Source organism: Macaca fascicularis, chromosome 19 (assembly GCF_037993035.2).
Source record: "Macaca fascicularis isolate 582-1 chromosome 19, T2T-MFA8v1.1".
NCBI classification, from domain to species: domain Eukaryota; kingdom Metazoa; phylum Chordata; class Mammalia; order Primates; family Cercopithecidae; genus Macaca; species Macaca fascicularis.
The window spans coordinates 61,157,916-61,183,774 of NC_088393.1; the positions used below are offsets into that span (position 1 = coordinate 61,157,916).

Here is a 25,859-nt window from a genome sequence, read left to right on the forward strand (position 1 = left end):
TCAGGCAGTTGAAAGCGTGATTGCTTCCTCTAAGATGGGGCATTTCCTGTTTTCTTAGATCTGACAAGATTTTCCCTCCCCCAACTGCCAATGTATCCTTTTCCAGCAAGATGGGATTCTTCTTCAGTTCAACATAACTTGCTACTTTTTATATTTTTAAAGTCTTTATATATATATACACCCACACACACAATATACACACACACATATACATATACATACACACACACACAAATGTATATATTTTGAACAACTTTTCCATTTTGAAAATCTGGGGAAAATGACAACCCTTTGTATTAACATGTAGTTTTATGTGAGTCTGTGTAGGCTTCATTATTTTGTTGACGTATATATGTATAATGGATTTTCATACTTTGAGTAATCAAGTTTTCATGTATTTTCTTTTATTTTGAGACTGGGTCTAACTGTGTTGCCCAGGCTGGAGCACAGTGGGATGATCTCAGCTCACTGCAAGCTCCACCCTCAGGCTCAAGCCATCCTCCTACCTCAGGCTCCCAAGTAGCAGGAACCACAGGTGGCTGCCACCATGCCTGGCTAATTTTTTTTTTTTTGAGATGGAGTCTCCGTTGTCCAGGCTGGAGTGCAGTTGCATGATTTCAAATCATTGCAACCTCTGGCTCATGGGATCAAGCAGTTCTCCTGTGTCAGCCTCCCAGGTGACTGGGATTAACAGGCATGTGCCACCGTGCCCAGCCAGATTTTAGTTTCTGATGTTTCACTCTGGACGTTGTCATCGCTGAAGACATCACTCATACTCTGTCTCATCTAGATACTGAGTGTCACTTGGTGTGTCAATAAAAGTTTCTGGGCCAGGCACGGTGGATCGCACCTGTAATTCCAGCACTTTGAGAGGCTGAGTCAGAGAGATAACAAGGTTGGGAGTTTGAGACCAACCTAGCCAATATGGTGAAAGCCCGTTTCTGCTAAAAATACAAAAATTAACTGGTCATGGTGGTGCATGCCTGTAATTTCAACTACTCAGGAGGCTAAGGCAGGAGAATCGCTTGATCCTGGAAGGTGGAGGTTGCAGTGAGCAGAAACTGCACCTTTGCACTCCAGCCTGGGCAACAGAGCTAGACGCCATCTCAAAAAAAAAAAAAAAAAAAAAAAAAGTTTAGTAAAACACAACTGGCAAGACAAAATGTGGTGAGAAATCCCTCACTCAGATTTGCTAGAATATTCACTGCATTTCAATCCACACTTTCCCTTCTCTCCTCTTCTCATTTTCTGTAAAGATAAGAACTCCTCCCATAACCATTTCCTTAAAATGTGTTTTCATTTCAGGTTTTACTGACGTTCAAGGATGTGGCCATAGAATTCTCTCAGGAGGAGTGGAAATGCCTGGACCCTGCTCAGAGGACTCTATACAGAGACGTGATGTTGGAGAATTATAGGAACCTGGTTTCCCTGGGTGAGGATAACTTCCCTGCTGGGGATGTGCCCTTTGCGTATCTTTGTATTTTCTTTCTTTCTTTTTTTTTTTTTTTTTTTTTTTTTGAGACGGAGTCTTGCTCTGTTGCCCAGGTTAGAGTGCCATGGCACAATCTTGGCTCGCTGCAAGCTCTGCCTTTCAGGTTCATGTGGTTCTCCTGCCTCAGCCTCCCAAGTAGCTGGGACTACAGGCGCCCACCAACATGCCCGGCTAATTTTTAGTATTATTTTTTAGTAGAGACAGGGTTTCACCGTGTTAACCAGGGTGGTCTCAAATTTGAATTCCTGATGTCGTGATCACACACCTTGGCCTCCCAAAGTGCTGGGATTACAGGTGTGAGCCACTGTGCCTGGCCCATATTTTCTCTTTTTCTTAGATACAGTGTCTCTCTCTGTCACCCAGTGTGGAGTGCGATGGTGTGATCATGGCTCACTGCAATCTTGAATTCCTTGGCTCTAGTGATTGTCCCACCTCAGCCTCCCCCAGTAGCTGGTACAGGTGCATGCCACCATGTCAGGCAACTTTTTTAGTTTGTTTTTTTTCCAGACAGGGTCCTGCTGTGTTGTTGAAATTCGTCCTGATCTCTTGGGCTCAAGAGATCCTCCTCAGTCTCCCGAGTAGCTGGGATTACAGGCGCCAACCCCCATACCTAATCATTGGCTTTTATTTTTGAAATGTTTGCATATGTGCAGCCGGGCCTGGTGGCTCACGCCTGTAATCCCAGCACTTTGGGAAGCCAAACTGGGTGGATCACAATGTCAGGAGATCAAGACCAGCCTGGGCAACATGGTGAAACCCTGTCTCTTCTAAAAACACAAAAATCAGCTGGATGTGGTGGCACGTGCCTGTAATCCCAGCTACTTGAGAGGCTGAGGCAACAAAATCACACGAACCCGGGAGTCAGAGGTTGCGTTGAGCCAAGATCACCACTGCACTCCAGCTGGGCGACGGAGCGAGACTCCGTCTCAAAAAAAAAAAAAAAAAAAAAAAATTGCATGTGTGTGTCCTTAAGGCTGAGTCTATAAGTCTCTTGTAGACAACATGTAGTTGGTTCCTGTTGATTCAGCCAGTTTTTGCCTTCTGAATGCAGAGTTAAATACTTACAGTTCAAGTATTACTGATGGAGAAGAGCTTTCCTATGTGAATTTGTTACATATTGTCTGTATTTCTTGTAGTTTTTTTTTTGTTCTTCATTTCTCATTTCCTAATTTTTGGGTTTAATTCCATTTTTGTGTAGACATGCTTTGACTCCCTTCCTATTTACTTTTTTTCTTTCTTTGTTTATGCTGGAATCTCACTCTGTTGCCAAGGCTACAGTGCAGTGGTACGATCTTGGCTCACCACAGTGAGCTCCGCCTCTCAGGCTCAAATGATTCTTGTGCCCCAGTGGCTCATGCCTCTAATCCCAGCACTTTGGGAGGCCAAGGCAGGCAAATCACCTGAGGTCAGGAGTTCAAAACCAGCCTGGCTAACATGGCGAAACTCTGTCTCTACTAAAAATACAAAAATTAGCTGGACACCATGGTGGGCACGTGTAATCCTGCTGCTCAAGAGTCTAACCCAGGAGAGTTGCTTGAACCCAGGAGGTGGAAGTTGCAGTGAGCCAACATTACGCCACTGCACTCCAGCCTGGGTGACAGCACGAGACTCTGTGTCAAAAAAAAAAAAAGAAAAAAAAATCATAACCTGCAAAAGCTATTCTTTATCCACTAGAACTCTTTATCTATGTCAGAATTATTTCTGTGTGTGTTGCATTTTCATTAACATATATGTACAGTGTTTTTTCATGCTTTTTTCTTCTAAATCACAGAAAAAAGTTGAATTATGGAGAAAAGGTACACTTATACCAGTTTCTGTATCTGTCCTTTTATTTGCCTATTCATGTATTTATTCATTTGTTGATGAGATGAAGTTTTGTTCTTGTCGCCCGTGCTGGAGTACAATGGCACAGTCTTGGGACACTCCAACCTCCAACTTGTGGGTTCAAGCGATTCTCCTGCCTCAGTGTCCCAAGTAGCTGGGATTACAGGCATGTGCCACCACGCCTGGCTAATTTTGTATTTTAATAGACACAGGGTTTCTCCTTTTTGGTCATGCTGGTCTTGAACCCCCATCCTCAAGTGATCCCTCAACCTTGGCCTCCTAAACTGCTGGGATTACAGATGTGAACCACCACGTCCAGCCTGTCTGTCATTTTATTTACCTTTACTGGAGAACTTTATATATGTTTGTGGGTTGGAGTTACTCTTTAGAGTTTTTTCATTTCTTTCTTTTTTTTATTCTTAAGACAGAGTCTCAGTCTGTCACCCAGGCTGCAGTGTGGTGGTGCAATCTTGGCTAACTGCAACATCTGCCTCCCAGGTTCAAGTGATTCTTCTCCTTCAGTCTCCCAAGTAGCTGGGACTACAGGCACATGCCACCACACCTGGCTAATTTTTTCTTTTTTCTTTTTTTTCGGTAGAAACAGGGATTCACCCTGTTAGCCACGATGGTCTTGATCTCCATACCTCATGATCCTCCTGCCTCAGCCTCCCATAGTGCTGGAATTACAGGCATGAACCACCGTGCCTGGCCAGCCTCGAAATTTTTAAAACACGTTATTGCTATAGATGGCTTCAAGTATTGCAAGATTTATAGAACAGGCTCTAAACTTCCTTTGTTTAATCAGATTTGTCAGCCTTTGGTGATGTTGATGATGAGATGCTCCTGTTCCTGTCTCAGTCATTTCACTGACAGAAGTAGCTTAGACTGGCCAGCCAAGGTGGCTCACACCTCTAATCCCAGTAGTTTGGGATGCCAAGGTGGGTGGATCACTTGAAGTCAGGAGTTTGAGACCAGTCTGGCCAACATGGTGAAACCTCAGATCTACTAAATACAAGAAATTGGCCAGGCGTGGTGGCTCAAGCCTGTAATTCCAGCACTTTGGGAGGCTGAAAGGGGCAGATCACCTGAGTTCAGGAGTTCAAGGCCAGCCTAGCCAACATGGTGAAACCCCGTCTCTACTAAAAATACAAAAATTAGCCAGGCGTGGTGGCACATGGCTGTTATCCCAAGTACTTGAGAGGCTGAGGCAGGAGAATCACTTGAACATGGGAGGTGAAGGTTGCAGTGAGCCAAGATTGCCCCACTGTACTCCAGTCCAGGCGACAAAGTAAGACTCTGTGCTAAGGCAAGAGAATCTCTTGAGGCAAGAGAATCGTGCCACTACACTCCAGCCTGGGTGACAGAGTGTGACTCGGTCCCAAAAACAAACAGCAAAAGAGATAGCTTGAACTGGGAGGCTTCAGACATAGAAAATTATTTCTCATGAATTTGGAAAGGGGGAAATCCAAGAGCAAGGTGCCAGTCAAATTGTTCCTGGTGAGAGCCTTCTTCGTGGTTTAGCCCAGCCATCTTCCTGCCGTGTCCTGACATGGGGGAAAGACGAACAGGAAATGGGCTCCTTAATATCTCTTTTTATGAAAGTGCAAGACCTGTTCACCAGTATTCAACACCCATGACCAAATTCTCTCAAAGGCCCCATCTGCAGAACATCCTATTGGAGAATAAGAACTCTGAACACGGCTTTTTGACAATAGGAACATTCAGACCAGGGAGCCTGCATCATATTTTTTATGTTTTTATTGTGCAATTTGATTTATACAACGTTTTCTCTGATCTCAGTTTAAAAATTTTCCCAGTACACATTCTACGTTTTATAATTTGTGCATAGTGAACTAGATAATTAAGGCCAACAATGCATACATATACAGAATTGCTGTATTGCCTGGCTGTTTTATAAATGTAGTTGTGACATCATAATTGCACCCTCTGACACTATTAGTCAATTATTTATTTATTTATTTATTTTGAGATGAAGTCTCACCCTCTCATTCAGGCTGGAGTGCCATGGTGCAATCTCGGCTCACTGCAACCTCCACCTCCTGGGTTAAAACGATTCTCCTGCCTCAGCCTTCCAAGTAGCTGAGATTACAGGCACCTGCCACCATACCCAGCAAATTTTTTTGTATTTTTAGTAGAGTTGGGATTTCACCATGTTGGCCAAGCTACTCTTGAACTCCTGACCTCATAATCCTCTTGCCTCAGCCTCCCAAAGTGCTGGGATTATAGACCTGAGCCACCATGCCCGGCCGTTAGTCAATTCTTATTCCTTATAATGTTGTGTACTTTTTGACATCATAAATCAGAAGGTAGTGATCTTAACATGTATTTCCATTCTTATGTTGTGTGCTGGTGGTAAGTAGAAGTTTGGCGTTTTTTTAAACAGCGAATTGTTTAGAATTTTGCAGGTTGTATAAATGTACTTATTATTTGCTTGCTGGTTTTATGGGTTACAATGTTTTACTAATTAATTTTTATATCTGTACATAAGGCTTTTCAGCATGTGGTATGCACAGTCCACTAGTTAATGTCACAAAGTGCCACCAGATGCTGTGGCTCACACATGCCATCCCAGGACTTTGGGAGGCTGAGGCGAGTGGATCACTTGAGGTGAAAAGTTTGAGACCAGCCTGGCCAGATGTTGAAACCCTATCTCTACTGAAAATACAAAAATTAGCCAAGCATGGTGGTGTGTGCCTGTAATCCCAAGTACATAGGAGGCTGAGGCAGGAGAATGGCTTGAACTCAAAAGGCGGAGGTTGCAGTGAGCCGAGATTGGGCCATTGAATTCCAACTGGTTATGACAGAGTGAAACTTCATCTCAAAAATATAAAAATAAAGAATTTTAAAAAAAATGTCATAACGTGCCTTTTCTGCAAGGACATAGGTAATTTCATGACAGTTATTCAGAAAAACATTGTATTAACTTTTGTTTTGTTTTGTTTTTTGAGATGGAGTCTCGCTTTGTCGCCCAGGCTGAAGTGCAGTGGTGCAATCTCGGCTCACTGCTACCTCTGCGTCTTGGGTTCAAATAATTCTTGTGCCTCAGCCTCCCGAGTAGGTGGGACTGCAGATGTGGGCCACCACGCCTGGCTAAATTTTGTAATCTTTTCTTATCTTCTCAGTGCTATGATTGTTTGACAATACAGAATTTCCATTGATTTTGGTTATCCTCACATGAGCTCGTTGTGGATTATTTACCAATATAGTATATCATGTGGTCCTGTAGCATTTATTTGTATACAGTAAATATGCTGTAAATATGAATAATATATACTTTACATTGATGTGACAGTGATATGTTTTTTACAAACTGTGAGACATTTTAGGGTCACAATGGAAAAATATTCCTTACTTTAGGCTACACGTTTGTGCCCTGTCATTGTTTTGTCACGATATTGGAAACCGGCTTCCGTAAAAGTAATTTGAAGCACATGTAACAGCTCTTTATTTGTTAAAGAATCTTATGCTTTTCTGTTCCTAAGCTTTGAGGGTCATGTTTGGAAAGTTTAAAATAAGTATTTTTGTGTGTGTCATATTTACACATTTCAGGATTATTTACCATCTGTACTTAATTTGAAACCATTTGGTGTTTATACTTTATAGATATCTCTTCCAAATGCACAATGAAGGAGGTCTTGTCAACAGCGCAAGGCAATAGAGAAGTGTTCCACACAGGGACATTGCAAAGACATGAAAGTCATCACATTGGAGATTTTTGTTTCCAGGATATTCATAAACATATTCATGATGTTGACTTTCAGTGGCAAGAAGATGAAAGAAATGACCATGAAGCACCCATGACAAAAATAAAAATGTTGACATGTAGTACAGACCGATATGATCAAAGTCATGCTGGAAACAAACCTATTAAAGATCAGTTTGGATTAAACTTTCATTCGCATCTGCCTGAACTGCACATATTCCACACCGAACAGAAAATTGATAATCAAGTTGAAAAGTCTATCAACGATGCTTCCTCAGTTTCATCTGCCCAAAGAATTTCTTGTAATCCCAAAACCCATATTTCTAATAACTATGGGAATAATTTCCTGAATTCTTCATTACTCACACAAAAACAGGAAGTACAAGTGAGAGAAAGATCTTTCCAATGCAATAAGAGTGGGAAAGTCTATAATTATAGCTCACTCCTAAGGAAACATCAGATAATCCATTTAGGAGAGAAACAATTTAAATGTGATGTATGTGGCAAGGTCTTTAATCGGAAGCGAGACCTTGCATGCCATCATAGATGTCACACTGGTGAGAAACCTTACAAATGTGAAGAATGTGACAAAACTTTCCGTTTCAAATCAAGCCTTGAAAGACATAGGAGAATTCATGCTGGAGACAAACTGTACAAGTGTAATGAGTGTGGCAAGACCTTTAGTCTGAAGTCATACTTTATGTGCCATCGTAGACTTCATACTGGAGAGAAACTTTACAAATGTGAAGAATGTGACAAAGCTTACCGTTTCAAATCAAACCTTGGAATACATAAGAAAATTCATACTGAAGAGAATCCTTACAAGCATAATGAGTGTGGCAAGACTTTCAGCTGGATGTCATCCCTTACATGCCATCATAGACTTCCTACTGGAGAGAAACCTTACAAATGTGAAGAATGTGACAAAGCTTTCTGTTTGAAATTAGACCTTGAAGGACATAGCAGAATTCATACTGGAGGGAAACCATACAAGTGTAATGAGTGTGGCAAGACCTTTACTCAGAAGTCATCCCTTACATGCCATCGTAGACATCATACTGGAGAGAAACCTTACAAGTGTAATGACTGTGGCAAGACCTTTAGTCAGAAGTCATACCTTACATGCCATCGTAGACTTCATACTGGAGAGAAACCTTACAAGTGTAATGAGTGTGGCAAGACCTTTAGTCAGAAGTCATCCCTTACATACCATCGTAAACTCCATACTGGAGAGAAACCTTACAAGTGTAATGACTGTGGCAAGACCTTTAGTCAGAAGTCATACCTTACAGACCATCGTAGACTTCATACTGGAGAGAAACCTTACAAATGTGAAGAATGTGACAAAGCTTTCCGTTTCAAATCAAGCCGTGACAGACATAGGAGAATTCATGCTGGAGAGAAACTGTACAAGTGTAATGAGTGTGGCAAGACCTTTAGTCTGAAGTCATACCTTACATGCCATCATAGACTTCATACTGGAGAGAAACCTTGCAAATGTGAGGAATGTGACGAAGCTTACAGTTTCAAATCGAACCTTGGAATACATAAGAAAATTCATACTGAAGAGAATCCTTACAAGTGTAATGAGTGCAGCAAGATCTTCAGCTGGATGTCATCCCTTACGTGCCATCGTAGACTTCCTACTGGAGAGAAACCTTACAAGTGTAATGAGTGTGGCAAGACCTTTACTCGGAAGTCATCCCTTACGTGCCATCGTAGACTTCATACCGGAGAGAAACCTTACAAGTGTAATGATTGTGGCAAGACCTTTAGTCATAAGTCATCGCTTACATGCCATCGTAGACTTCATACGGGAGAGAAACCTTACAAGTGTAATTACTGTGGCAAGACCTTTAGTCAGAAGTCACGCCTTACATACCATCATAGACTTCATACTGGAGAGAAACCTTACAAGTGTAATGACTGTGGCAAGACCTTTACTCAGAAGTCACAGCTTACGTGCCATCATAGAATTCATACTGGAGAGAAACCTTACAAGTGTAATGACTGTGGCAAGACCTTTAGTCAGAAGTCACGCCTTACATGCCATCGTAGACTTCATACTGGAGAGAAACCTTACAAATGTGAGGAATGTGACAAAGCTTACAGTTTCAAATCAAACCTTGGAATACATCAGAAAATTCACACTGAAGAGAATCCTTACAAGTGTACTGAGTGTGGCAAGACCTTCAGCTGGATGTCATCCTTTACGTGCCATCATAGACTTCCTACTGGAGAGAAACCTTACAAATGTGAAGAATGTGACAAAGCTTTCCATTTGAAATTAGACCTTGAAGGACATAGGAGACATACTGGAGAGAAACCATACAAGTGTAATGAGTGTGGCAAGACCTTTACTCGGAAGTCATCCCTTACATGCCATTGTAGACTTCATACCGGAGAGAAACCTTACAAGTGTAATGAGTGTGGCAAGACCTTTACTCATAAGTCAGCGCTCACATGCCATCGTAGACGTCATACGGGAGAGAAACCTTACAAGTGTAATGAGTGTGGCAAGACCTTTAGTCAGAAGACACCCCTTACATGCCATCGTAGACTTCATACTGGAGAGAAACCTTACAAGTGTAATGACTGTGGCAAGACCTTTAGTCAGAAGTCATACCTTACATGCCATCATAGACTTCATAGTGGAGAGAAACCTTACAAGTGTAATGAATGTGGTAAGGTTTTTAATCACCAAGGACACCTTGCACGTCATCATAGAATTCATACTGGAGTGAAACCTTTGGAATGCAAACCATGTGACAAAGTTTACAGTCGCAAATCAAGCCTGGAGTGACAGGAGAATTCATACTGGAGAGAAAGCTTACAAATATGAAGAATGTCAGAAAGTTTTCAGTCGCACATCAAACCTGGAAAGACACAGGAGAATTCATACTGGAGAGAAACCATAAAAATGTAAGTTTGTGACAAGGCTTTCAGGCATGATTCACACCTGGCACAATATCCTAGGATTAACACTGGAGATAAACCTTACAAGTGTAATCAGCGTGACAGTCTTTAGTGGACAGTCAACACTTGTTTACCATCAGGCAATCCATGGTGTAAGAAAACTTTACTAATGCAATGATTGTCACAAAGTTTTCAGTAACCCTACCGACATTGTGAATCATTGGAGAATCCATAATGAAGATAGATCATACTAGTGTAATAAATTTGGCAAACTTTTCAGACATTGTTCATACCTTACGGTTCATCAGCAAACTCATGCTGGAGAGAAACTTACAAATGTCATGACTGTGGCAAGGTCTTCAGTCAAGCTTCATCTTATGCAAAACATAGGAGAATTCATACAAGAGAAAAACTTCACAAGTGTGATGTTTGTGGCAAAGCCTTCACTTCACACTTCATTAGACGTCAGAGAATGCATACTGGACAGAAATCTTAGAAATGTCATCAATGTGCCAAGGTCTTCAGTCTGAGTTCTCTCCTTGCAGAATATCAGAAAATTCATGTTGGAGGTAGTTGTGCCAAATGCAATGAGTAGAGTAAACGATCAAGCATTAATTGACATTAGAGTCAATTCAGCATTGACTTGAGTTTGAGTTGACTTAACGTTGAGTTCAAGCATTAATTGACCTTAAAGTGTTTATCTTAAGAGGATTGGGCCAGGCACAGTGGCTCACATCTGTAATCCAAGTGCTTTGGGAGGCCAAGTTGGGTAGACCACTTGAGGTCAGGAGTTTGAGATCAGCCTGGCCAACAGATGTGAACCATCTTCCCAGCCTCTTTTTTGTGTCTTTAACAAAAACTGATAGGGATTTTTATGGGTATCGTGTTGAATCTAAATAACATTGGGTTATATAATCATTTAACAATATTAATTTTTCCAATCAATATGGGTTGTAGCTCTTACATTTTTAATCATTTCAATCAATGTTTATAGATTTCAAGGTACAAACTTCTGACTTTTTACGTTTATTTCTAAGTATTTCTTTTTTTTTTTTTTTTTGAGGCGGAGTCTCACTCTGTTGCCTAGGCTGGAGTGCAGTGGCGCGATCTCGGCTCACTACAAGCTCCGCCTCCTGGGTTCACGCCATTCTCCTGCCTCAGCCTCCCAATTAGCTGGGACTACAGGTGCCCGCCACCATGCCCAGCTAATTTTTTGTATTTTTTAGTAGAGATGGGGTTTCACTGTGTTATCCAGGATGGTCTCGATCTCCTGACCTCTTGATCCGCCTGCCTCGGCCTCCCAGAGTGCTGGGATTACAGGCGTCAGCCACTGCGCCCACCAGTATTTCTTTCCTTAAGTTCTCCAGCAAATGGAAGTGTCTTAAAATTTTCTTTTTTTTTTTTTTGAGACGGAGTCTCGCTCTGCCGCCCAGGCTGGAGTGCAGTGGCCGGATCTCAGCTCACTGCAAGCTCCGCCTCCCGGGTTTACGCCATTCTCCTGCCTCAGCCTCCCGAGTAGCTGGGACCACAGGCGCCTGCCACCTCGCCCGGCTAGTTTTTTGTATTTTTAGTAGAGACGGGGTTTCACCGTGTTAGCCAGGATGGTCTCGATCTCCTGACCTCGTGATCCGCCTGTCTTGGCCTCCCAAAGTGCTGGGATTACAGGCTTGAGCCACCGCGCCCGGCCAAAATTTTCTTTTAAAATTGTTTATTGTTAGAGTATGGAAATTCAACTAATTTTTGGTGCTGATAATGTATTGTGCAAATCTACTGAATATGTTACCTAGTTCCAGTAGTATTTTGGTTGACTCTTTGTGATTTTCTGCATAGAAGATCATGTCATCTACAAACAAATATTTTTACTTCTTTTGTTCCGATTTGGATGAGTTTTATTTCCTCTGCTATTTCACTGCTCTGGCTAGGACAGCCAGTATTGATTGAATAGAAGGGGTGAGAGAATTCTTGCATCATGTGAGATCCTACAGGAAAAGCATTCCATTTTCCCTGCTTGACTATTTACTCATTGGTCATTTCACAGATGATCTTTCTATTGTTGAGTTAAATTTCCTTCTCTATCTATTTTGTTTAGGATTTCTATGATGACTGGATTTTGAATTATGTGAAATGCTTTTTATCCATCTATTGAGATGATGCGGTTTTCATCTTTCATTCTGTTCGAGTGATATATCACATTGATTTGCTTGAATATGTTGAACCATCCTTGCATCCCAGAAATAAGTGGCACTTGAATATCTACAGTTTTTAAATGTCCTCTTAAATACAGTTTTCTAGTACAAGGGATCTTGAAGATGTTCATGGAAAAATATGTATTATGAGAAAATTGTGCATGAATTTCAGTTTTTGCAACAAAATAACCTGGTACAAGTCTGTTATAACAAGTCTGAACACACTCTAGTTTATGGCACTCAGAAGGATAAGACATGAGTTTGAAAAGAGACTCTATCAAAGCAATATAAATTCTGCTAAAATTGAAACAAGAAGAAATATCAAATTTATGATGAGATCAGATGCAGTGTCTCAGGCCTGTAATCCCAGCACTTTCAGAGGCCAAGACAGGTGGGTCACGTGAGCCCACGTGTTCAAAACTAGCCTGGGCAACATGGTGAAACCACTTTGTCTAGAAAAAATACAAAAATTAGCTGGGCATGGTGGCATATGACTGCAGGGCCAGCTACTGTGGAGTCTGTGGTGGGAGGATGGCTTCAGCCTGGGAGGTTGAGGCTGCGGTGAGCTGTGGTCATGACACTGCACTCCAGCATGGGAGTTATTAAGGACATTTCCCTTTTGCCTGGAGAGCCACCAATCGCTGTTCCCACGGGTGTTTTTGGACCCTTGCTGCCTGACTCTGTTGGTTCATTGCTCAGTCCCTCAAGCTTAAATTTAAAAGGTGCTCAGGTACATACTGGTGTGATCGATTCTGATTACTCTGGGGAAATACACATTATTGTTAGTTCTACAGTTCCTTGGCAAGCTTCTGCAGGAGATCGAATTGCTCAGCTTCTTCTTCTGCCATACATTCTACTCAGATCCAGTTCTCATAGAAGAATTGGAGGTTTTGGGAGTACAGATAATCAGGGTAAAGCGGTTTACTGGGCTAACAAAATTTCTGACACCCGACCTGTTTGTTCCATGCATATACAGGGAAAGAAATTCGAGAGCATGATTGACATGAGTGCTGTTGTTTCCATTATTGCTTTACATCAATGGCCTCATGACTGGCCCAAAGGATGCACATCCACCGGGTTCGTGGGAGTTGGTCAGGCCTCCGAGGCTTATGAAAGTTCCACTATTTTATGTTGTCATGGCCTGGAGGGACAGACTGGTACTATTCTGTAGGGAGACCCCCCTGAAACTATTTCTATGGAATAAAAGATTAAATGCTCCTGATTATTGTAAATACAAAATTGCATGCAGGATTGCATAAAGGCAATGCCAGGTTGGACTTCCAGAATGAGCCAAGGGCTTGTGATGTGCCTCCCCCTGCAGAGAGCCTATGAATGGACGTGCAGTCAGGGAGGTTTTACATCACCAAGATTCCTATCCCAGAAAAGCAGATGTTCATAGCTCTGGGAATGGAATGCGACCCTTGTGGAGAGCCTATAAACGGACACATGAGGGGTGCCTGTGTGTCCATATGGATAAGATAGGGCTATAAATGCCCTCATCTTGCCACGGCCCTTCTAGACCTCTTTAGGGTTAAGGCATACTCCCTTATGAGAATTTGTGGTCTAACTGGTTGTCTAGCTTTATATCCTGTTTCTATGGATTGTTTGTAACCAGCTTTTGCTGCAACTGTTATTGCTGATTAATATCTTGCTAGTCATAGGTTATGGAAAGACAGTGCTTCTGTTTTAAGGCTCTGTTAGAAATTACTGATGCACACATATTGTAAATTCTTACCTCTGTATACTGTACTTCTACATACAGATGTTATGTTAAAGAATTACTTCATCCCCACATGACCATCTCACCTCATAATCAAATGACCCTAAATCCCTCACTAACCTACCCCCACCCTTACTAAACTTAATAATAAATGCTGGCATATCCAGTGCATTGGCAGCACTGCGGGACCAGAAGGCGGTGAGCCCCCTGGACCCAGCTTTCACTATCTTGTGTGTGTCTGTTATTTCTTTGATCTGCCTGGGAACAAAGAGGGAGCCCCGTTGCATTGCAGGCTACTGGCCAGATCCCGCAATACTATTCGACCTCTAATTACACCTATTCCAGTTAATCTCTGGGGAAGAGATCTTTTACAACAGTGGATGCACAAATTTCATTTCCACATGCTACTTACAGTGAGCAAAGTAAAAACATTATGAAAAAAATGGGATTTGTTCAAGGTACTGGTCTGGGGAAATCAGCCCGGGGTATTACTGAACCTATTCAACCTTCCTATAAATTTGACCCCAAAGGGCTTGGTTATTTTTAGAAGCAGTCACTATCAAGCCTCCAGATCTAGCCAGGCATGGTGGCTCACACCTGTAATCCCAGCACTTTGGGAGGCCGAGGCAGGTGGATCACCTGAGGTCGGGAGTTCAAGACCAGCCTGACCAACATGGAGAAACCCCTGTCTCTACTAAAAATACAAAATTAGCCAGGGTGGTGGCGCATGCCTATAATCCCAGCTACTCGGGAGGCTGAGGCAGGAGGATCGCTTGAACCTGGGAGGCGGAGGTTGCGGTGAGCCGAGATTGCGCCATTGCACTCCAGCCTTGGCAAAAAGAGTGAAACTGTCTTGAAAAAAAAAAGCCTCCAGATCCCATTCCTTTAACTTGGAAAACTCAGAAACTGGTTTGGGTGGATCAGTGGCCACTCCCAAAAAAATAAGCCGGAGGTGCTCCATAATTTAGTCCTGGAACAGTTAGAATTGGGACACATTGAGGAATGTTTTTCTCCATGGAATTCACCTGTCTTTGCTATCCAAAAGAAACCTGGAAAATGGAGGACGCTCACTGATCTCAGGGCAGTTAATGCAGTACTTCAACTATGGGGATGTTGCAACCTGGTTTCCTCTCCCCCTCCATGCTCCCTGAGTATTGGCCTCTAATCATCATAGATCTTAAAGATTGCCTTTTTAACATTCCACTAGCCTCTCAGGACTTTGACAAATTTGCTTTTACGGTCCTTTCCCTCAACGATATCACTCCAGCTGCATGCCTCCATTGGAAAGTCTTGCTACAGGGCATGCATAACAGTCCCACGATTTGTCAGTACTTTGTGGGGCACGTGCTTCACCCAGTTAGGGATCAGTTTTCCCAGTGTTACTTCATTCGCTATATGAATGATATTCTCTGCGTGGCCCCCACGTACGCCATTTTGATTTCCTACTTTTCTGTGATTCAATAGGCCATTTCAGATGCAGGTTTGACTATTGCACAGAGAAAATTCGAACTTCTCCTTTTCAATATTGGGGCATGCAATTAGAAGACAAGGTGATTAAACCACAAAAGGTCCAGCTTAGGAGAGACTCCTTAAAAACTTTAAATGACTTTCAAAAATTACTTGGGCGGGGCGCAGTGGTTCACGCCTGTAGTCCCAGCACTTTGGGAGGCCGCGGTGAGTGGATCACGAGGTCAGGAGATTGAGACCATCCTGGCTAACACAGTGAAACCCTGTCTTTACTGAAAATACAAAAATTCGCTGGGGGTGGTGGCGGGCACCTGTAGTCCCAGCTACTTGGGAGGCTGAGGCAGGAGAATGGCATGAACCTGGACGCAGAGCTTGCAGTGAGCGGAGATCGTGCCACTGCACTCCAGCCTGGGCGACAGAGCGAGACTCCGTCTCAAAAAAAAAAAAAAAATTACTTGGAGATATTAATTGGATTTGCCCTTCTTTGGGCATCCCTACATATGCTATGTCTCACCTGTTAACCACATTACAAGGGGATCCAGATTTGCACAGTAAAAGGTTCCTCACGCGTGAAACTGAGTCTGAGTTATGATTGGTTGGACAAACAGTGCAATGGTCTCAGTTCACTAGATTCAATCCCAAATTACCTTTTACTATTTTAATTTTTCCCACTGAACATTCTCCAACAGGAATTATTACTCAAGAACAGGATTTAATTGAATGGTGTTTTCTTCCCCATAACTCTCTAAGGACACTTACTATTTACCTTGACCAAATTTCTAACCTTATTGGACAAGCCTGCTCCCATCTTTTTATTACTTTCGGGACAGAAATCTCGAAAAAATTATTGTTCCATTAAACCGTCAACAAGTTTGACAAGCTTTTTTTTTTTTTTTTTTTGAGACGGAGTCTCGCTCTGTCGCCCAGGCTGGAGTGCAGTGGCGCGATCTCGGCTCACTGCAAGCTCCGCCTCCCGGGTTCACGCCATTCTCCTGCCTCAGCCTCCCGAGTAGCTGGGACTACAGGCGCCCACAACCGCGCCCGGCTAATTTTTTGTATTTTTAGTAGAGACGGGGTTTCACTGTGGTCTCGATCTCCTGACCTTGTGATCCGCCCGCCTCGGCCTCCCAAAGTGCTGGGATTACAGGCGTGAGCCACCGCGCCCGGCAAGTTTGACAAGCTTTTACAAACTGTTGCTTGGCAAGTAAATCTGGCCAGGTTCCCTGGTATAATTGACAATCATTACCCTAATGTAATATTGTTCCAGTTCCTAAAACTCGCTTCCTGGATTTTACCTAACATTACTAAAAGTACTCCACTAACTGGAGCTGTTACTCTTTTTACTGACGCTTCCTCTCATGGCTGTGCTGCATACACAGGGCCACAAGAATGCGTTCTTAACACAGGATCTATTTCTCTACAGCGAGCTGAAATTATCGCTGTTATGGCTGTCCTTGAGGATTTTCTCAACCTGTCAACATTGTTTCCAATTCTGCATACGTCGTGCATGTTATGCACAACATAGAAACGGCGCTAATTACGTTTTCCCTGATGAAAGTTTACTTTCACTTTTTCAAAGGTTTCAGGCAATTCTCAGAGCGCACTCTGCTCCCTTTTACATTACTTATATTCGAGCTCATACATCTCTTCCAGGACCTCTTTTGGCAGCCAATGCCAGAATTGATGCTTTAGTTGCACCCATTTTTACCGCCGTGCAAAATTTTTATGCCCTAACTCATGCCAATGCTGCAGGACTCTGAAGCAAGTTCCTCCTCTCATGGAAACATGAGTGTTAATTTTACAGCCGCTTCCCTCGGGAGTTTATCCTCGAGAACTTTCCCCCAACGCCGTCTGGCAAATGGACATAACCCACTTTCCAGCTTTTGGGAGATTTTCTTTCCTGCATGTTAACAGTGGACACATTTTCCCTCTTCCTCGGGGCTATGTGCCAAACAGGAGAAAGTACTACTCATGTTAAACGACATGTGCTTTCCTGTTTCTCAGTTATGGGCTGCCCCACCAAGCTTAAAGCTGATAATGGTCCCAGCTATACCAGCATTGCCTTTAAGAAGTTCACTCAAGCATGGGACATTAATCACACTACTGGAATTCCCTATAATTCTCAAGGACAGGTGCTGGTGGAATGAGCTAATAAATCTCTCAAAGACCAGCTTTGCAAGCAAGATAACAAAAAGAAAGGGGATGCCAGTGCTCCCCATGCTCAGATACAATTAGCTCTGTTCACATTAAATTTTTAAAATTTGGCTAAGGACCAACCTTTCACAGCAGCAGAACGACACTTTACTGGTAACAAATTTGACCCACAAAAAGGCAAGAGAGTATGGTGGAAGGACACAAAAACTAATAAATGGGAATTAAGCACTGTAATAACATGGCATAGGGGTTTTGCTTGTGTCTCCCCAGGAAAGGACCAACAAACTGTTTGGGTTCCCTCCCGTCAGCTGAAATTGTACCATGACTCCAGTCTTGAAGAACCATCAGAAACAAAAGGCGAACAGCCTCCGGAAATCGAAACTCAAGGCTCATCACCTGACTAATAAAATTTGTAATCTTAACTTCACATCACAGCCTTGCCCTACAACTCCCAATACAAAAAATTCCACCTCGCTGACATGGGGTCAGATAAAAGTAATGTTCGAAGAGGCTGAGAGACACCTACAGGACAAAGGGATTCCAAAAACTACAGGTAATATTATCTTGGCTGCCTTTCTGGTAGTTACTGTAGTGTTAAGTATACCTGGGGCTACAGCAACTCACAATTACACCTACTGGGCATATGTCCTGTTTCTCCCTCTTATTCCATCTGTTTCATGGATGGATTCCTCAGTGGAGGTTTGTACTAATGACAGTGCATTCATGCTGGTCCCTAATGACAGATTTCAGGTTCAACCAGATGAAGCACGAATGCCTTTTAACGTGTCCATGGGATATAGATTTCCACCATTGTGCATAGGAATTGCACCTGGCTGTTTGGCATTCTCTAATCAAAATTGAATGTGGACTGTACCGGCCTCCAGTAATGATTCTTATCAGGTGCATAATGTTTTGAGTAGTAATTCTTTTCAGGATCTGACCGTTAAAATAAATTCATTTGAGGAACCGAGAATTCCTGTCACAGTAAAACACAATAAAACACAAGGATTGTCAGACTCTTTAAAAGACACTATAAAGGCAGCTTTAGTAATTGGAAACATCCTATGGAGTGACTGCAACGCCCCAACACCGGCAGTGCCACGGAGTCCTGTCACAGGGACTGTCATTGACTGGGCCCCAAAAGGGTATATTGGCGAGATTGCTCTGAGCAAAATACCCAAAGTTCAGAGTTTAACTACTTAATCGATTATGAAGAAGAAGGCTGGCAGTCCTAAAAAAAGAAGAAATGGGTGTCTCCTTACCCGTTCAAATGGTTGGACAAGGGCATTGTTCCTCCTAGGCCAAAAATGATTCATCCTATACTTACCCCAGAACATCCTGAATTGTGGAAGTTGGCTGAAGCCTTATCCGGAATCAGATTATGGAATGTAGCTTATCAAAAAATTCTTACAAATACCAAAACAAACATGTATAAGGTCACTTTAATTTCTGATGCGGTGGTACCCATGAGGAGCTGTGTTAAACCACTATATATGTTATTGGTTGGAAACATAATTATCATCCCTGATACCCAAACTGTTGAATGCAATAATTGCAAATTGTTTATGTGTATTGATGCTACATTTGACCCAAAAACAAGTGTTCTCCTGGTCAGAGCCAGGGAATGGGTATGGATACCAGTTTCTTTACACCGCCCCTGGGAATCTTCTCCTTCTATTCATATAGTCAATGAAGTCCTTAAAGGGATCCTTAAAAGAACTAGGAGATTCATTTTTATACTCATTGCTGTGATTGCAGGTTTAATTGCTGTTACAACAGCGGCTACTGCTGGAGTAGCCATTCCTAACTCGGTCCAGACTGCCCATTATGTGGAAACATGGCAAAAGAAGTCCACCGACTTTGGAATTCTCAGGCTGAGACTGATCAAAAACTGGCCAATCAAATTAATGACCTCCACCAGAGTGTAATCTGGTTGGGAGACAGAATGATGAATTTAGCACACTGAATGCAACTACAATGTGATTGGAATACACTGATTTTTGCATAACACCTTATGCTTACAGAGAAGATCAACATAGTTGGGAAAAGGTCCAAAGGCATCTAAAAGCCTGGGATGATCATTTAACCTTAGATATTTCAACACTTAAGGAACAAATTTTTGAGGCTTCCCAGGCTCACTTAACTACCATTCCTGGTTCTGACATATTTGAAACAATTACAAAAGGACTACCTGATATAAATCTTTTCAAGTGGATCAAGCCCATTGGAGGTTCACTTTTGTTATTGGCATTACTAATACTGGTGTGTTTATGTCGTTTGCTTTTAGTCTGCAAGTGTCTCCACGGAGTCTGATGAAAAGCTCGAAGCCAGCGACAAGCAATGATGGCAATGACAATCCTAATCAATAAAAAGGGGAGAGATGTGGGTGAAAGATTACCTAGGTGCCAAGGCAAGAGACCGAAGGCACGAACTGTGTCAGAATTTAATAAAGAAAATAGTTAGAATAAGAATAGTCATAATACAAATTAGATATAGAGATGATCATGGACAATTATCAATCACTATTATAAACATTATTAATCACTAGCTTTTAATATTACTCTATATTGCATTGCTAAGATAACATAGGAATAACCAGTGGGTAGAGGGTCAGGTGCTGAAAGGACATTGTGAGAAGTGACCTAGAAGGCAAGAGGTGAGCCCTCTGTCACACCCGCATAAGGGCCACTTGAGGGCTCCTTGGTGAAGCGGTAACGCCAGTGTCTGGGAAGACACCCGTTACTGAGCAGACTGCGAAAGGGAGTCTCCTTTCCTTGGAGGAGTCAGGGAACGCTCTGCTCCACCAGCTTCTTGTGGAAGACTGCATATTATCCAGGCCTGCTCGCAGTCGTCCGGAGGCCTAAACCCCTCCCTGTGGTGCTGTGCTTCAGTGGTCACGCTCCTTGTCCACTTTCATGTTCCTCCCGTACTCCTGGTTCCTCTTTGAAGTTTGTAGTAAACAGCGGTAGCAGAAATAGTGAAAGTCTTAAAATCTTTGATCTTTCTTGTAAGTGCATAGAAGAAAACGCTGATGTATGCTGCCTGCTCTCTCTGCTTTGGCTACCTAAAAGTGTAGGGCCCCCTGTCCTATGATCACGTGACTTGCTTCACCTTATCAATCATTTAGATTCACCCTCCTTACCCTGCCCCCTTGTCTTGTATGCAATAAATATCAGTGCGCCCAGCCGTTAGGGGCCACTACCGGTCTCTACATCTTTTTTTTTTTTTCTGAGATGGAGTTTCACTCTTGTTGCCCAGGCTGGAGTGCAATGGCACGATCTCGGCTCACCGCAACCTCCACCTCCCAGGTTCAAGTGATTCTCCTGCCTCAACCTCCCTAGTAGCTGGGATTATAGGCATGTGCCACCACACCCTGCTAATTTTGTATTTTCAGTAGAGACTAGTTTCTCCATGTTGGTCAGGCTGGTCTTGAACTCCCAACCTCAGGTGATCTGCCCGCCTAGACCTCCCAAAGTGCTGGGATTACAGGCGTGAGCCATCGCGCCCAGCCCAGTCTCCGCGTCTTGATGGAAGTGGTCCTGTGGGCCCAGCTGTTTTCTCTTTATCTGTTTGTCTTGTGTCTTTATTTATTACAGTCTCTCGTCTCTGCACACGGGGAGAACACCAGCTAAGCCCCGTAGGGCTGGACCCTACACAGACTAAACAAAAGGTATTTAAATATTCAAAGTGAAAAAATTGCAACATGGAAACCAGGTACTTACAAAGATGTGGCAGGCTAGTTTTACATTTAAAATGCTCATAAAAATATGTATTTGTCAGGCAGGGTGCGATGGCTCATGCCTGTAATCCCAGCACTTTCGGAGGCTGAAGCGGTTGGATCACAAGGTCAGGAGTTCAAGACCAGCTGGGCCAACATGGTGAAACCCCGTCTCTACAAAAAATTAAAAAATTAGCTGGGCATGGTCGTGCACTCCTGTAATCCCAGCTACTCGGGAGAGTGAGGCAGGAGAATCACTTGAACCTGGGAGACAGAGGTTGCAGCGAGCAGCTGAGATCATGTCACTGCACTCCTGCCTAGGCAACACCATGAGACTCTGTCTCAAAGAACAAAATGAAAACAAAATTAGCTAGGCGTGGTGGTGTCTGCCTGTAATCCCAGCTACTTGGGAAGGTGAGGCAGGAGAACTGCTTGAATCCGAGAGGTGTAGTTTGCAGTGAGCCGAGATCGCACCACTGCACTCCAGTCTGGGTGAGAGAGCAAGACTTCATCTTAAAAAAAAAAAAAAAAAAAAAGAATTTTTCTGTAAATAGAAAGACTAAGCAGCCCCAGAGCTAAGACCTCCTTGGATCATTGCCCCTTTATATCAAGTGATAAAGTAACCTTCCTTGAAGTATATCAATCCATCACCAATCAACTTGCTGCACCCTATCCTACCCACTGGTCTTGAATGGAAGATGTGGTGATTCTGCTAAAGCTTCTCTGTCTTTCTCTGTGTGTGAAAACTTAACATCTCTACTTAGGAACGCTGATCCCATTCATTTGGAGTTGATGTTTCCAGGTGGCTATCCTCACGCTTTGTGTTCAAATAAACTCTATATTTAATCATATATTCTAAATTTTATTTTATTTTATTTTATTTTATTTTGAGACGGAGTCTCGCTCTGTCGCCCAGGCTGGAGTGCAGTGGCCGGATCTCAGCTCACTGCAAGCTCCGCCTCCCGGGTTTACGCCATTCTCCTGCCTCAGCCTCCCGAGTAGCTGGGACTACAGGGGCCCGCCACCTCGCCCGGCTAGTTTTTTGTATTTTTTAGTAGAGACGGGGTTTCACCATGTTAGCCAGGATGGTCTCGATCTTCTGACCTTGCGATCCGCCCGTCTCGGCCTCCCAAAGTGCTGGGATTACAGGCTTGAGCCACCGTGCCCGGCCTCTAAATTTTATTATTTACTACTGACATCAGTTTCTGTCAGATTGTAGGAGCCTCACCAGAGAGGGCAACTGTCACCATGGTGCAAAATTCACACTTGTCAAAAAGACCTGGGTTAGGGTTTCTCCCCCTCCCTCAGAATGAAGCTAATTAGCTGAGACAGATGGTCACCTCCTATGGGCAAAAGATTGCCTAGATGCTGAGGCAAGAGACTGAAGGCACAAACTGTCTCAGTATAATATAATAAAGACAATAGTTAGAATAAGAATAGTCAAATATAAGTTAGATATAGAGATGATCACGGACAATTATCAATCATTATTGTAAACATTATTAATCATTAGCTTTTAATATTACTCTTTGTTGCATTACCAATACAACCTAGGAATAACCAGCAGGTGTAGGGTGAGGTCATGAAGGGACATTGTGAGAAGTGACCTAGAAGGCAAGAGGTGAACCTTTTGTCAGGCCCGCATAAGGCCGCTTGAGGGCTCCTTGGTCAAGCAGTAATGGCAGTGTCTGGGAAGACACCCATTACTTAGCAGACCGCAAAAGGGAGTCTCCTTTCCTTGGAGGAGTCAGGGAATAGTCTGCTCCACCAGCTTCTTGTGGAAGGCTGGATATTATCCAGGCCTGCCCGCAGTCACCCGGAGGCCTAAATCCCTCCCTGTGGTGCTGTGTTTCAATGGTCACACTTCTCATCCAGTTTTATGTTCCTCCCATACTGCTGGTTCCTCTTTGAAGTCTGTAGTGGACAGCAGTAGAAAAAATAGTGAAAGTCTTAAAGTCTTTGGTCTTTCTCATAAATGCATAGAAGAAACACTGATGTATGCTGCCTTCTCTCTCTCTGCTTCAGTTACCTAAAATGGAAGGATCCCCTGTCCTGTGATCACGTGAGTTGCTTCACTTTGTCAATCACTTAGAAGATTCACCCTCCTTACCCTGCCCCCTTGTCTGGTATGCAATAAATATCAGTGGCCCCAGTCCTTACGGGCCACTACCGGTCTCCACGTGTAGATGGCAGTGGTCCCCTGGGCCCAGCTGTTTCCTCTTTATCTCTTTGTCTTTTGTCTTTATTTATTACAATCTCTCGTCTCTGCACACGGGGAGAACACCCGCTAAGCCCGGTAGGGCTGGACCCTACAACCTTCATTACCAAGTAGAGGCAGGATGAACTATGTATGACCAACCGTGTTGTCAACTCCTCTTCCCTGAGACCTGATTAGTGTTTAACTTGAAAACATAAACTTAATTGTTGTATAGAAAAGTGAAATTTCTTTCTCTTTTTTCAGCCTCTTAGCTGTTTGCCTCTATTTCCCATCACAATCGGGTCTAAGGCTCATTTATTAATGAAATGATTTTTATTTTTCTCTATTATTGTCATGCAGATGATTTGTCATTTGGGGGAAGACTTTTTTGTTTTGTTTTCTGAAGGGGTGGCCTGCCCCTCCACACCTGTGGGTTTCCCGACAGGTGGGACGAGAGACTTGAGAAAAGAAAGACACACAGAGGCACAGTATAGAGAAAGAAAAAGTGGGCCCAGGGGACCGGCGCTCAGCATACGGAGGACCCACGCTGGCACCCATCTCTGAGTTCCCTCAATATTTATTGATCATTATCTTTACCATCTCAGAGAGGGGGAAGTGGCAGGACAATACGGTAATAGTAGGGAGGGGGTCAGCAGGAAGCCTTTTGAATAAAGATTTCTGTGTCATGAGTAAGTTTAAGGAAAAGTGCTGTGCTTTGATGTGCATATATGCAAACATCTCCATAAACATCTTCCATGCATAAAGATCAGCATTACCCCTAGCACGTCTCACCTCCAGCCCTAAGGCGGTTTTCTCCTATCTCAGTAAATAGAACATACAATCAGGTTTCACACCCAGACATTCTATTGCCCAGGGACGGGCAGAAGACAGATGGCTTTCTCTTTCTCAACTGCCAAGAGGCCTTCTTTCCTCTTTTACTAATCCTCCTCAGCACAAACCATTTACGGGTGTTGGGCTGAGGAACGATCAGGTCTTTCCCTTCCCACAAGGCCATATTTCAGACTATCATATGGGGAGAAACCTTGGACAATACCTGGCTTTCCTAGGCAGAGGTCCCCGGGGCCTTCCGCAGTGTTTGTGTCCCGGGGTACTTGAGATTAGAGAAAGGCGATGACTTTTACCAAGCATACTGCCTTCAAGCACTTGTTTAACAAAGCACATCCTGCATAGCCCCAAATCCATTAAACCTTGAGTCAACACAGCACATGTCTCTGCAAGCACAGGGTTGGGGCTAGGGTTACAGATTAACAGCATCTCAAGGCAGAAGAATTTTTCTTATTACAGAACAAAATGGAGTCTCTTATGTCTACTTCTTTCTACATAGACACAGTAACAGTCTGATCTCTCTTTCTTTTACCCATAGCTTTCGATTAAATTTTCTCAACAATTAGAAAGTCAAGTAAACAGCATTTGTTGGGCCAGGCGCGGTGGCTCACGCCTGTACTCTTCAGCACTTTCCGAGGCAGAGGCAAGTGGATCACTTGAAGTCAGGAGTTTGAGACCAGCCTGGCCAATATGGTGAACCCACGTACAAATATATAAAAATTAGACGGGCATGGTGGCACGCACATGTAATAGCAGCTACTCCGGAGGCTCAGGCAGGGGAATTGCTTGAACCCAGAAGGCAGAGGCTGCAGTGACCCCAGATCCCGCCACTGCACTCCAGCATGGGTGACAGACAAATATTCTGTCTCAAAACAACAGAAAAGAAATAAGTACATAAATAAGTAAAAGAAAGTAATAGATCTCTTCCACAAATGTGCTGGGACAACTAACTGGATATCCACATGGAATACTGTTGGATCTGTATCTCACACCACGAAAATTGTATTTTAAAACGTTAAAAGAAAACGAAGGAAAAAAAAAAGAGAGACGAGGAAGGGGGCCCTGCCGGAGGGAGTGTTACTTTGTCGCCCAGGCTGGCCTGGATGCCCAGACTCAGTGATCCTCCCACCGCTACTTCCTGAGTAGCTGGGACCTCAGGCTCCCGCCCCCGCCCCAGCATCCTTGCTGTGTTTATCCAACAAGCTGTAACCTCTCACCTCTCTGGCCTGAGCACTCCGTCCTGCATCCCAAGCGGTGGCTTTAGGGAAATATCTGAAGCTGAGCACAGGATGGACTCTCCCTCCCGAGTGAATGGAGAATAGAAAGGGAGAGGATTTCTATTCTGTTCTATGGGCCCTCAGCATGAAATCCTACCTTCCGCCCAGGCCGGGCCTTGCATTTTACATTGTAGTTTGTATCCCCGTTCCAGACAATTCCAGGGCTTTTGAATCATGCCTCAGCCTTCCCGGCCGGTCTCGCCTCCAAAACCCGGAAACAGAGGTGCTGGGAACAAGGCTGAGAGGCGCACAGGTCCCGCCCCGGCCCTGCCCCGCCCGCTGCGGGTTCTAAAGCGCAAAGTCTCTCCGCCTCGCGCCCCGCCCCTACCTCGCCCAGG

The 25,859-nt window shown here is 43.5% G+C and overlaps 2 protein-coding genes and 2 long non-coding RNA genes across 7 annotated transcripts in view; 3 read left to right on the forward strand and 1 right to left on the reverse strand.

The window, feature by feature from the left end:
- Nucleotides 1-14,088, forward strand: part of LOC102146766 (uncharacterized) — a 28,280-nt gene extending 14,192 nt beyond the window's left edge. For both annotated transcript variants that reach the window (XM_015442017.3, XM_015442018.3), the window contains exons 3-4: nt 1,306-1,432; nt 6,941-14,088. In XM_015442017.3, the coding sequence (XP_015297503.3) occupies nt 1,306-1,432; nt 6,941-9,843 (3,030 nt within the window). In that variant the 3' untranslated portion in view covers nt 9,844-14,088. The remainder of the gene's footprint in view (nt 1-1,305; nt 1,433-6,940) is intronic.
- LOC102146399 (tropomyosin-2-like) overlaps nt 1-25,859 on the forward strand; it is a 133,927-nt gene that overhangs the window by 14,192 nt on the left and 93,876 nt on the right.
- Nucleotides 19,914-25,727, reverse strand: LOC135968569 (uncharacterized). 3 transcript variants are annotated; one of them, XR_012427943.1, is made up of 3 exons: nt 25,619-25,727; nt 21,206-21,375; nt 19,914-20,424 (listed from the first exon to the last, which is right to left on the reverse strand). It is a non-coding gene; the product is annotated as an uncharacterized lncRNA (long non-coding RNA). The 3 variants fall into 3 exon arrangements; XR_010583455.2 differs by lacking the exon at nt 21,206-21,375; XR_010583454.2 differs by having other exon boundaries at nt 19,914-21,375.
- LOC141409137 (uncharacterized) lies at nt 21,018-23,425 on the forward strand. Its single transcript, XR_012427944.1, has 2 exons — nt 21,018-21,153; nt 23,227-23,425. It is a non-coding gene; the product is annotated as an uncharacterized lncRNA (long non-coding RNA).